The sequence below is a fragment of the Phascolarctos cinereus genome, unplaced genomic scaffold, assembly GCF_003287225.1.
Source record: "Phascolarctos cinereus isolate Bilbo 61053 unplaced genomic scaffold, phaCin_HiC Scaffold_5;HRSCAF=322, whole genome shotgun sequence".
Taxonomy (NCBI): Eukaryota; Metazoa; Chordata; class Mammalia; order Diprotodontia; family Phascolarctidae; genus Phascolarctos; species Phascolarctos cinereus.
This window is the reverse complement of record NW_027555958.1, coordinates 69,417,457-69,429,626: the sequence shown is the minus strand read 5'-3', so window position 1 is coordinate 69,429,626 and position 12,170 is coordinate 69,417,457. Positions and strand designations below refer to the sequence as shown.

General features: G+C 37.2%; 1 protein-coding gene across 3 annotated transcripts in view; it reads left to right on the top strand.

Annotated features, from left to right (window-relative positions):
• The window catches only part of CDC14A (cell division cycle 14A), a 234,694-nt gene that overhangs the window by 59,541 nt on the left and 162,983 nt on the right, over positions 1 to 12,170 (top strand). The window contains exon 1 of one of the 3 annotated variants that reach the window (XM_078154996.1): positions 8,162 to 8,288. The exons of the other annotated variants lie outside the window; for them this stretch is intronic. Coding sequence (XP_078011122.1) covers positions 8,178 to 8,288 — 111 coding nt within the window. The 5' untranslated portion in view covers positions 8,162 to 8,177. Of the gene's footprint in view, positions 1 to 8,161; positions 8,289 to 12,170 lie in introns of those variants that run through there. 3 annotated transcript variants of the gene reach the window in all.

Below are 12,170 nucleotides of genomic sequence, written 5' to 3'. Positions count from 1 at the left end.
CATAGATGATGTTCATAAGTTGACTGTGGCCAAAACAAATTGCCACTTTGTGGTGAATCCTCCAGTAAAGAGCCTCCAAGTTTAACTGAAGTGGCCTTAAGACACATTGTCAGTCCCATAATTGAAGTCTTTTCAGCTCTGGAAGGACCTATTAGAGTTTGTGCTCCCCTCATACAATTAAAAGACAGGGTCACCTTTATGCCGTGATAAAACAATTTTTTGAGAAACCTTATCCTATTTGATCTTGGTATGAACCAATGAGGTTAGAGCTTTGTTTGTAATTTACTATTCTCACCACCAGAGAGTCGGCCACCAAGATGAGTGCTTTTTTTCTTTTTTTTTGGGGGGGGTGGCTTAAGGAGCTCATAAAGATAATTTGCCAAGGTGTGTGGAGGTTACAATCCCATGTCAAGGAAAGGAGCACCCAGCTTGATAACTTCATTTTTCTTTTTAAGTACTGAAGGAAAACGCTTTTTAAAATTTTGTCTGAGTAAATTTCTGTGGCCCTTTCCCCAATATACAAAACTGATGAATAAAAATTAGAACTCCTGTCCTCCCTTATTCGGTTCAATAAACACTTACTTTGTACAATACAACATATGCACTTTTTGGACCTTTAAACAGAGGTGGAGCTTGCTTTGCTTCGTAATGAAGTGCCTTGGAACAAAGTATTTCATGAGAGACTTTGTGCTCATAGACGAGCATGAGTACCAGTAATATGGTGCAGGCTGGCTTTGTGAGAGCTGACAGGCTCTTTTGCCAAGACCTCTGAATTCATTACCTCTCTTGATTGTTGAAGCATACAGTGGGCAGTTGCTCGGCCCCTCCTGGCTAGGTGGCTGCTAATGATGAATTCCTAAGGATTTTTTTTTCTAAAATCTATAGAGTTCTCTGTTCTCAAAGACTAATTGGCTCTTAAATCGTTTTACTTTGAAAAAATAAAGTGAAGAAAGCATAGGAAAGCCATGAATGTGTTTAGACATTGAATACAGGCAGGGTTCATACAAAGTAGCCAATGGTATTGGTTTATGCAAGGCGGACATAGGATTGTATATTTAGGGCTGGAAGGGACCTTAGAGGGAAAGAATTTAAAATCATTTAAAAGGGAGTAACTTTTTCCTTAAATGGGCTGAGATTAATTCTAGCATAAGCTATGTGGTTTGAAGACTCATTTTACAAAGATCTGCATTTATAAATTGTTGTGAATTTTACATTTGTTGGCCTTTGAAGATCGATCCTTGATTAATTATGCTGGGGAAAGAAACACCAGAAAAGGTTTGGATGACAGAAGTTCTATCTATAAATCTAGTACCCTCTGACATTTTGTGAGTTGCCACTTTCATTCAGAAGTTGAGGAATATCTGCTTTGAGTAGTGGTATGGTCTTCAGAGAGATCTACTGGAATGCCTTCATTTATTCAGTCCATATCCTTTATTAAGCATGTAAATCAGAGTGGGATCACAGACCCAGGGTCTGAAAGAAAGAAAAGGTGGGCAGTTAAGAATTTAGATAGAAATTAAAAAAAAACTCCATATGATTATTATCATACATTTTCTAGTTCCTCATTTTAACACTAGCAAAGATTGGAAGAAGTGGTTGGTATAAACTTTGTAGGCAGATTAAATTTTTTTTTAAAAACCCAGTATAGTCTCAGACATTCGTTTAAGAAATAGTCATTGAGTGCTGTTATTGCATGCCTTTGGTGCACCCTGGCATGCATTCCTCAAGCACCTTGCTGCTCCTTGTAGTGGGGAGGTCTCCTCTTAAATAGCATCGCAGCAGTAGGGGACACACTGCTCTGTTTGGTTTGTTTACTGTAGCCTCAGTGTCCCGTCTTGCTCCACCCCCCTCCCAGCCATCTTGGGATAGTTTCCAGTTTATGAGTGAGAACCTTACACTCCTTTATTTTTGTTTAGAGAATTTATTTTGTCTTCAATATCTGATATGCTATGATACTTTTTTGTTACCTTCTAGGTAATTGGGGCTTTGTGTAAATAATGAGTATGTGTTTTGTTGAGCCCCCATGAGTGTATATGTCCAGGCTGGTAAGGGTTCTACGCAGATTCTCCTGGGAACAAATCCTTGACATTTTAAGTTTTAATAGAGGTCAAAGGGACATACACTTCACAGTTCACTTTCCATGCAGAGAGGATGAAGAAGGCATGTGCTTAGGTTTTATATAAACCAGTTTTGGGATGGGGGGAAGAGTAACCTGTATTCAGTCTAAAATGGTCATTTCTCCCTCAAGGATAAAAAATTAAGCTAAACTAAATTGCTTTTCTTTTGTATATAATCCTGTATGTCATTTGGCCCTTAGCAGAAATATAACTCTCCATTCCTCTAGTGTAAGTGTGAATCTGCTTTCCATTGTCTTCCAAGATATTCTATATAATTGTGGGAAGAACATCCTGTTTTAATTTTGACTTATTCTCTTTGCATTGTATTTGAGTTAACTCAAATGCTTGAAATTTACAAAAGTTTACATACTTCTAAAACTGTGTATTTTAAGTTTTTCAGTGCTTACCAACACTTTTAGAAGAAAAAGATAATTGCAATAGGAATATGGCATAGAAATTTCCTATCCTGTGGTCAGTATTTTTTTTCCTAGTCTATGAAGCCCACCCTTACTGTATTTTCAGAAGAGAAACTGACTAAAAACTCCTGTGTTATATAAAGCTTCATGATAATCAACTATATTCCTGGAACTGGTCTGATAATTGTGAGCTTCAACCATACATGAAGACCAGTACAGTGACAGTAGTGGAGGCTTTCTTCTTTCCAGGTCTGCCTGTGCAGTTTATCCTTCCTAGTCTTGCTCAAAGCCCTATGTGGTATACCAGGCCTTTCTTGGGCTTTTCCTGAAATAAGGCATTTCCCCCTTTCCTCCAAATCCATACAGTGCTTCATTTGTACTTGTCATATTCCACTTTCATATTTTATCTTGGATTATAATTACGTATGGGCATGTCTTAACTTACTTGCTGCTAAGTTCAGTGAGGTAGAGATTCTTCTATCTCCAGCATGGGCTTTACATCCATTATTTAGTGAGTAAATATCTGTGACATTGGGTGCTGGGTTAAAAAAATCAGTCCATCTGCAAAGTTTTTTTTACTAAGTAACTCTTCCTTTATTAGCTAGTGTTATGATACAAAGAATTAGAAAATATATAGCAATGATGTGGAGTCTTTGTTTTCTGTTGAAATTCTCAGTATGTTGTGGTATCTGTTAGGCTTATGCTCTTTCAAACTTTGCGTTAATAACTATATTTATAAAGTGCTTTAAGATTTGCAAAGTGTTTTATATATATCTCATTTTTCATCATAACAGTCCTGTGAAGGAAGTGTTATTATCCTTATTTTATAGTTAAGAAAACTGAAGATGAGGTCAAGTGACTTGCTTAGAATCACACAGCTACTGTCTGAGCAGAATTTAAACCCATGTCTTCATGATTTTAAGTGCAGCAGCTATATTCACTATACCACCTAGGTGCCACTAGTTATTTCACTCTAATTTACATGCTTGATAAAGTGCTGACACTTTTATGTATTTGTGTGTGTAATATATATAATCTATAAATATATTTTCATGTAATAAATCTATGTATGTGCATATTACATACATGCCTACATAGATCTGTGTATATATTCACATCTCTACTTATGCATAGATCTAAAAGTGAGGAATTCTCGCTACCAATGTTGACTGGCACCTGCTCTGCTGCTTAAGAGTCTTAAAGAGTTGCTTGGGAGCACTGGTGTTGTGACCAGGGTTACACAGCCAGTATGTGTTAGAGATAGAACTTGAACCATGCTCTTCCTGATTCTGAGGCTACCTTTCTACCCTCTCTACCATTCTGCCTCTTATCTCTTAGCTTTCAAATTAAAAAAAAAATTGTTGATGATCATTTCCTATGTTGTTACTGATACTTCCTGTTGACTTGACTCCCAAAAGTCCCTTCCTCTTAAATAGATGTAGTGAAAAAAAACAGTTTCAATCTATTGACCGTGTCTGAAAATGTGTGCTGAAAGGCAAGAGGTATGTTTTACTGGCAGGCCTCTGAAGGCATTCTTGGCTGTTTTATGGATCAAAGTCCGGAATTCTGTCCATGTTGTTTTCCTTTATCTTATTGTGGTCATTCTGTAAATTATTCTCCCGGTTCTGCTTTGCTCTGTATCAGTTTGTGTGTCTTCCCAAGTTTCTCTGGAAATTTGTCATGGTCATCATTTCTTACAGTGTCATATTTCTTTACATAGATATACCACAATTTTTCAGTCATTCCCTATTTGATAGATACCCACTTTCTTTCTTAGTTGTTTCTTTTTGCCATTGGAAAAAAAGTTTTGCTATAAATATATTTGTATGTATCCCTTTTTTTGTATGTATAAGTAACTTTTCTTTCTCTTTGATTTACTTTAGAGATATAGCTCTAATGGTGGTATATATGGAGGGCCAAAAGGTCATCTATAATTTAGTGATTATTTTCTAATATAGTTCCAAATTCTTTTCCAGAATGGTTGGACCAGTTGAGTTCCACTACTAGTGTCTTACTGGGCCTGTCTTCTCATAGCCTTAAATATATGTATATAGGTTTTGCTCTTCTTTGCTAATCTCTGGGTATGAGTTGAGACTTTAGAATTGTTTTAGTTTGCATTTTTCATAGCAGTATTTTGGAATATTCTTTAAAAAATCTTTCATTTTTTCCCCAATTACATGGTTGTTCTTTTTTTAAAATTATTTATTTATTTTTGGCTAGGCAATGGGATTAAGTGACTTGCCCAAGGTAGCCTTAGTGCCCTAGTGTTATGTGTCTGAGGCTAGATTTGAACTCAGGTCCTCCTGAATCCAGAGTCGGTGCTCTATCCACTGCGCCACCTGGCTGACCCCCAAATTACATGTTAAAAACATTTTTTAACATTAGTTTTTTTTAAATTTTGAGTTTCAAATTCTCTCTTTCCCTCCCCTGACCCTTCATTGAGAAGGCAAGCAATTTAAAATAGGCTGTACATGTACAATCATGCAAAACATATTGCCATCTTAGTTATGTTGTAAAAGAAAACAGACCCAAAAGAAGCAAACAAGAAAAATAAGGTTTATGGTTTAGTTTTCATTCAGACACTATCAGTTTTTTCTCTGGAAGTGTATAGCATTCATTTTTCATCATAAATCTTTTGGAATTCTCTTGGATCACGTATTGCTGAGAATAGCCACGTCATTCACAGTTGATCATTGTCCAGTATTACTGTTATTTGGTACAGTTTTCTCCTGGTTCTGCTCATTTCACCTTGCATCAGTTCATGTAAGTATTTTCAGGTTTTTCTGAGAGCATCCTATTTGTCATTTCTTATAGCAAAATAGTATTCCATCACAATCATACACAATAACTTGTTCAGTAATTCCCCAATTGATTGGCATTGCCTCAATTTCTAATTCTTTGCCAGCATAAAAAGAGCTGCTATAAATATTTTTGTACGTATAAATCTTTTTCCTTTTTTAAAAAAAATTTTTTGGCATACAGAACTAGTAGTGGTATTGCTGAGTTCAGAGGTTATGTACTTTTTGATCATGGCTTTCAGGTAGTCCAGTAATTCTTGAGTTATTGCTTCTTGATCTATTTTCAAAGTGAGTTGTTTTTCCAATGAGATAGTTAACATTTTATTCTATTTTTTCATTCTTTTGATTTTGTTTTATTGTTTCTGAAAATCTCATGGTGTCATTAGCTTCTTCCACTGGCCCAATTCTGATTTTTAAGGAATTATTTTCTTCAGTGAGATTTTGTACCTCCTTTTTCATTTGGCCAGTTCTGTTTTTTAAGTAGTTTTTTTCTTCAGTAAATTTTTGTGCAACTTTTTCATTGTGGCCAGTTCTGTTTTTTAATGAGTTCTTCTCTTCAGTGAATTTTTGTGTATCTTCTTCCATTTGGCCAATTCTGCTTTTTAAGGAGTTTTTCTCTTGAGTGGATTTTTGTGCCTCTTTTACCATTTGTCCTATTCTCTTTTTTAAAGGTATTATTTTCTTCAGTATTTTTTGTACTTCTTTACCAAGTTGTTGATTCTCTCTTCATAATTTTCTTCAACAGCCTCATTTCTTTTATCTTAGTATGGGCAGTGCAACAGAGTACTCCACCCAATGTCAGCAAAGGGACCCCTGTAATCTTGTTCTGACCAGTTGTCTGACAGTTTTGTTGGCTGTGGACTGAGAGCTCTGGAAGCTGCTATTGCTGATTTAGTCCTCCCCAAGACCTGCTGCTGGCTTACCTGGGCTGGACTGCACTCTCACCCCAGAACTATAGACTTTTCCTGCCAACTTTCTAAGTTGTCTTGGGCTGAAAAATTGTTACAGCCTGCCCTTTTGTGGGTTTAAGGGAACAGATGAATTGGGTATAAATGAAATGGTGTATTGCCTATGTTTGTCTCAGTTTTGCTGTTTGTGGAAACTTAAAAAAAAATAAAAGCCCAGATGGGTGTAGTTAGGATGTGGACATCATGGTTACTGTATGAAAAAAATCTCAGCGTATTAAAACACAACTGATTGGTTTGTACTTATGCAAGATAGTTGCATAGTTCTGCATATATCTTAAGAACTTGTGCTTAAGGCAGGGAAGAATTACTATTGAAACACCTTTCTATTAGCTTTTCTGTAAACAGTTAATTGGAATATGAATTTGTTTCTCTTTCTTTCTCTAAGCAACAAATCTCTTGCAGATAGTGAAAAAGAACATCCTGCTCCTTTTTTGAGTTCCTTGTTGAACTTTTGTGTTTGAGTAAGTTCATAGAATAGTGGACAGCAGAGTCTGAATTCAGTTTCCATGGTGATTTGTAACCTGATCTGTCAGTGTCACATTACTCGTCTGGATCTTATTTTCCTTTCTATTTGAGGCATAGCTATTTTTTTTGCCACCCAAGAAATGTGAAAAAAGAGCATTACTCTAAAGTGCTTTGAAATTCTAAGTGGCCCAATATTAGACAATCCAGTTTAAAAATTATAATCTATCTGTAGTTTCCTACTAAGGATTATTTTCTTTATCTTTTGTTGGAAATTATTAAACTGCCCATGGAAGTCATTATTCTGTATATAGGTGTTTATTTTCTGGGTTACAGATACTTGGTTTGTAAAGATCCTGTAGGTATAAGCGTAGTTTTATCCTGTTTCTCTCCCTTTGGACAGTAACCAAGCCTTCCAGAGTTGTAAGTGCCATCTAGTGGCTAGAATGAGGAGCTAACATAATATCCTTGGTTTACTACCACTTTTTTTAACCTCGCGGAAGTTGCACATATGACATACTTATGCTTTTTCATTTGCCTTTTATTTCACAACTTGGTAAATTCCCCCTCAGGCAATCACTTTTTCAGATAGACAAACATTCTTTCAAACCACCTTCCTTACGCTTTCTCTTATGACATTGATTAGTTATCTCAGGGAATTTTTTTTTGTTGTTCTGAGTAGGAACCCCAAACCAGTTATAATTGTGATCAATAGATATGTATTCACAAAAAGAATCTGTAAGTTTTGAAGTAAATTAGACAAAATAAAATCTAGTGTCATTAACCGTTATCCACAAGTATTCCCCCACCTGTTTTGGAATTTCTAGAAATCTGTATTCATTTCCCAATCTCCTAATTAAACATGCTTTTGGATATTAGAATTAAAAAAAATCTTTCCCCAATTTTGTAGTTTTTCTGTTAGTTTTAATATTGTTATTACATCATTTTCCCCCCATTTCAAATGTACAGTAATTTATATCATGTGTAAAATAGTAATGGACTGTTATGGGCTAAACCCCAAGGACTTAACTACAATTTATAATACTTTCTATGATACTTTCCAAAGGAAAGTGTATTTTGAGGTCCGGACAAATGGCTTACAAATAAATTTGAGTATGTAAACCCATTTGTAAGGTGGAGAAATTCTTATACTTGAGAATAGATGCAGGAAGTTTAAAAACTGAGTCTTGGTTCAGCACATTGAATGTTTTAAAGCTTAATTACAACCAGAAGTGAATAGCAAAGGAAGATAGGCAATTGGCCAAATTTTGAGTGCCATCATCAGTGGAAGAAAGCACTTCTTTTTTGTGACATTGTACTATTATGACTCATTTCTTCTAGAATTTTGAAGTCTTAGATATTAAAAAGAGCTCTGGTCTTGTGTATCAGGACCCCTGAGCTTTAATCCACACTATAATGCTGACTTGCTGTGTGATCATAGGCAAGTCACTTCCATTTTCCTGGGACTCAATATCCACAGCTATAAAAATGAGGGAAGTTATGATCTTCAAGACCCTGTATAACCCTGTGAGTCTAAGATTTGAAGTTTTAAGTTATATATTTTGAACTTTTGTCTATCCATTGAAAACTTCTATTGTGCCTAGAAGTAATAAATGAAATTAAAGATCTTTCATTTTAAACATGACACTACTCACTTTTGGACAGTTCTTGGCTCAGGGTGATCCTGTGGAACTGGTCTAGATCTGTTTTTTTTTTTAAAGTCCAGTGTTTTTTAAAATGCTAGACTATGAGAGGCAGTGTGTGTGTGTGTGTATGTGTGTGTGTGTACACACACACACATACACACATACACACATGTACACACTAAGGGAAATACACATGCACATACACATATCTATCTATCTCAATCGTAGTTGATAGCACAATAGACTTGGAGTCAGGAAAACCTTGGGCAAATCAGTTAACCACTTATTAGCTGTGTGACCTTGTGCAAATCAGTTAACCTCTCTGTGCCTCATTTTCCTTATTTGTCTAATGAGGAGATTGGACTCATTGACTTCCAAGTCCACTTCTAGCTCTAAATCTATGGTCCTATGCATTTACCTGTATTGTTTTCCTAGGTTGCAGCAATGTTTAGTACACATATCTTTATTCTCCCTTATCCTAATGTCATATATATTTTTAAAGCTGAGTCCAAGAAGGCTTCCTCACAGCAGAAAAATGGACCTAATGCTTCGTTGGCATATTTGTTTAAGGATGGGTTAGCTTAGCTCAGAGAGATACAGGCAGCTCAAAGTGGGGTACTGGAAAGTAAACACTGATTGCCCTCCATCCTTTTTATTGACACACTGCTGAGTACTGCAAGCAGAAGTAACCCAGTGTCTTGCTGCTGTGTGTAGGTATCCTTTAGGAGAAAATATCATTCCACTTAACTCAAGTGACATTCATAGGATACTTGTAGTGGACAGAACATTGGGTTAAGTGCTAAGTGCTTTGGAAATTTAAGAAATGAATGTTGAGTGGAAGGAGTAGATTCTGACTCTGGGCTCATGGGGCCTGGGCTCAAGTTCTGTTTCTGAGGCTTCCTATCTGTATGAACTTGGGTGAATTATTGAACCTGGGTGGGCCTTCATTTCTTTATCTTTAAAACGGGGAGGTTAGACCAGATGGTTTCAATGGTCCTTTTCCAGTTATAACTGTGATCCTGTGAGCCTCATGCAACTAAAACACTATATTACTAAGGGAAATGAAACAGGCACAGAAAGAGAAAATGTCAGGAAACAGAGATTGAAGAGGAAGGTCATTCTAGGCAATGGTAATGGTGTGAACAGAGACCAGGTCGTCGGGAACTTGCCAGACATGTTCTGGTAGTCTGTGATGGCTGGAATATACTGTAAGTGCAATGGGACGAGAGGCCAGATTATGAACGGATTTGGGGTTTGCTAATACAATGTTGAGGAGTCTAGGCTTTGTTTTGTAGGCAGTGGCAAGATGAAGATATTTATGCAGGGAGATGCCATGGTAATACCTGTTTATCAGCAAGATTATTTTGGCAGCAGATCAAGTTTGTAGCACATGAGACCTGGGATATAACAAGTGGACAGCCAGAGAGTCCCACTGCTAGCCTCATGCTGTCAGGAGAAAGCAACTTAAGATGAATTAGAGGGAGACAGAATGAACCGCAGACTTACTAGGCTGTAGGATTAGTTCCAGAAGAACTAATCATGAGGGGCTGAGGTAAGGTTGTAGTAGTGCCAGTGGGAAATTGGGGCAGATAAAGAATTACTAAGATTTGGTAACTGATTGGATGGTGGGTCTGGGCATTTTTGAAGATGATTGTACTGTCCCAAATCCCCTTGCCTGATTGTAAATGACATGAAAACAGAGACAAAATATCTTAATTATTCATACATCTTCCCCACTCTTACCACAAAGACCTGCAGTTAGTAAATGTTTATTGAATTGAATTGGGTAATTGGGAAGATAGTGAGGCCATTCATAGAAATATTGGAGGATAAGATTTAGGGATGAGAGAAATAAAAATGAGTTCACTTTTGCATATTCTGAATCTGAGGTATCATCTTGAATATCCGCTTAAAGACAGCCTGAAATTGGGGGTCAGTGGCTTGGGAGAAAGTTTACTGAAGTACCCAAGTCACTTCAGTAATCTCATTGGTTTGAGTGTTTCCTCCAGTGATTCCTGATCTCTGCTGCTTTTGTTACTGCCCTTCCATAAGTTCATGACAGGGTGTAGCTAACATTTTGGATACTCCACTTTCACTTGACGTTGCAGGGACAGCAGTGGGTTTTCCACTGGTTATATTCTGCTCTCGTGTGACTGGGTTAAAGACTGAAAATATAGATTAGGGAGTTAGCCAAGTAGAGGTAATATAGTTGATGTTGTGGAAGTAGATGAAATCAACAAAGGGAAAATATAAAAAAAAAGAGAGATCTGAGAACAGATTGTGGGGTGATGTCTATATTTAGAAGAAAGGAAAAGCAAGTGAAAGAGGAGGGGTCATTGAAGCAGGAGGAGACCTTAGAGAGTTCAGTGGCAAAGAAGCTAAGGGAGGATGGAGCTGTTAGGAGGACGGAATGATCAACAAGGCCTTATTTATTAAGAAATTGTTTCCTTGGGTCTACCTGCCATGCCTGTGAGCGGGTCCTCTGGTGCTGCCCCAGGCGGCACCTCCTGCAGGGGCCTGGGGGTGGGGGTGGGGAGGGACTGGAGCCCCCGAGGGCGTTGGGGAATGGGGGGGGCACCCTATCGCTTTGCCACCGACGGGAACGACTTCCAGAGGAATTTGGTTGTTAATTTGGGACTCTCTGCTGCTGGTGTCTGGCTGGCTAGGAACCTGAGCAACATTGACTTGATGGCACCCCGGCCAGGCCTGTAGCACAGCGGATGTTCTAATACTGCCTTCCGTGGTCTGAATGCAGTTTCTTGGAAGCTCTATCCAACCCGCAGCTATGACCATGCCATGACCACCAGAAGACCTGCTTTGACTGGCTACCACAAATTTGATTCAGACTTGCTACACGTTCCCTTCTGTACACTAGATACCTTTCTTCCTTGGTCAGGTCTATGATCAGCCATAGCTTCAGTCTCTACTTAGGCATGGAGTGAGTATAGGTATATTACCTTTGCTTCATTTATTGTATATATCTTCCAAATCCTTGCAGGTTGGGCAGATGCCAGGCGGGGAAGTGTGTTGCAAGTGGTATTTGCTGTTCTCTTCAGTTATACGAAGATTTTTTTTTCTCCTAAAATGTTTGAAATAAAGACAGTTAGCAAAGAAAAAAAATTGTTTTCTCTGAAATAAGATGGATGCGTATCTCTAAATAATATCCTGCAATTCTTTGCAATGGTCTGTGAAATCAGTCCCAGTGGATTCAGAGTTCTAAATGTAGATAACCATTGTAGTTACTCTCCAGAGAAAGGAACAATTAGAATCTTTCGGCTGTGCTAATTCTCCTAAAATAATGCCAATCGCTTTTGGGTTCTGATAACCGTTAGCCAAGTGGGGCAGATTGTAATTAGTGTTATGGATTGTATTATCATCTCCTGTTGAAAATGCTCAGCTATTTCTAGGCTCCTTGTGAAGTATGGATATGATGTTAGATTTTTAGGGTAGACAACAGCATTGGAGGTTTGGATATGATGTCAGTGCCTGCCTAGCTTTCTAAAGCTGTTACACTAATTTACATATACTATATATGCTAATTTATAATTTTTTGCCCTATGACTTATAGTAATGTCAATGTCTAGAAAAAAGAATGTCTTGTTTTCCTTTATAGCATTTCTAACTAAAAGTCTTAGCAAAAGAACAGACATCAATATATTTCTCCTATTTCAATTTATTTAACATTAACAGATTGTAGATTTTGAAAATGAAATAAAATTCCATTTGAATATTAAACCTTACACTTATAGTTTTTAAAATATGT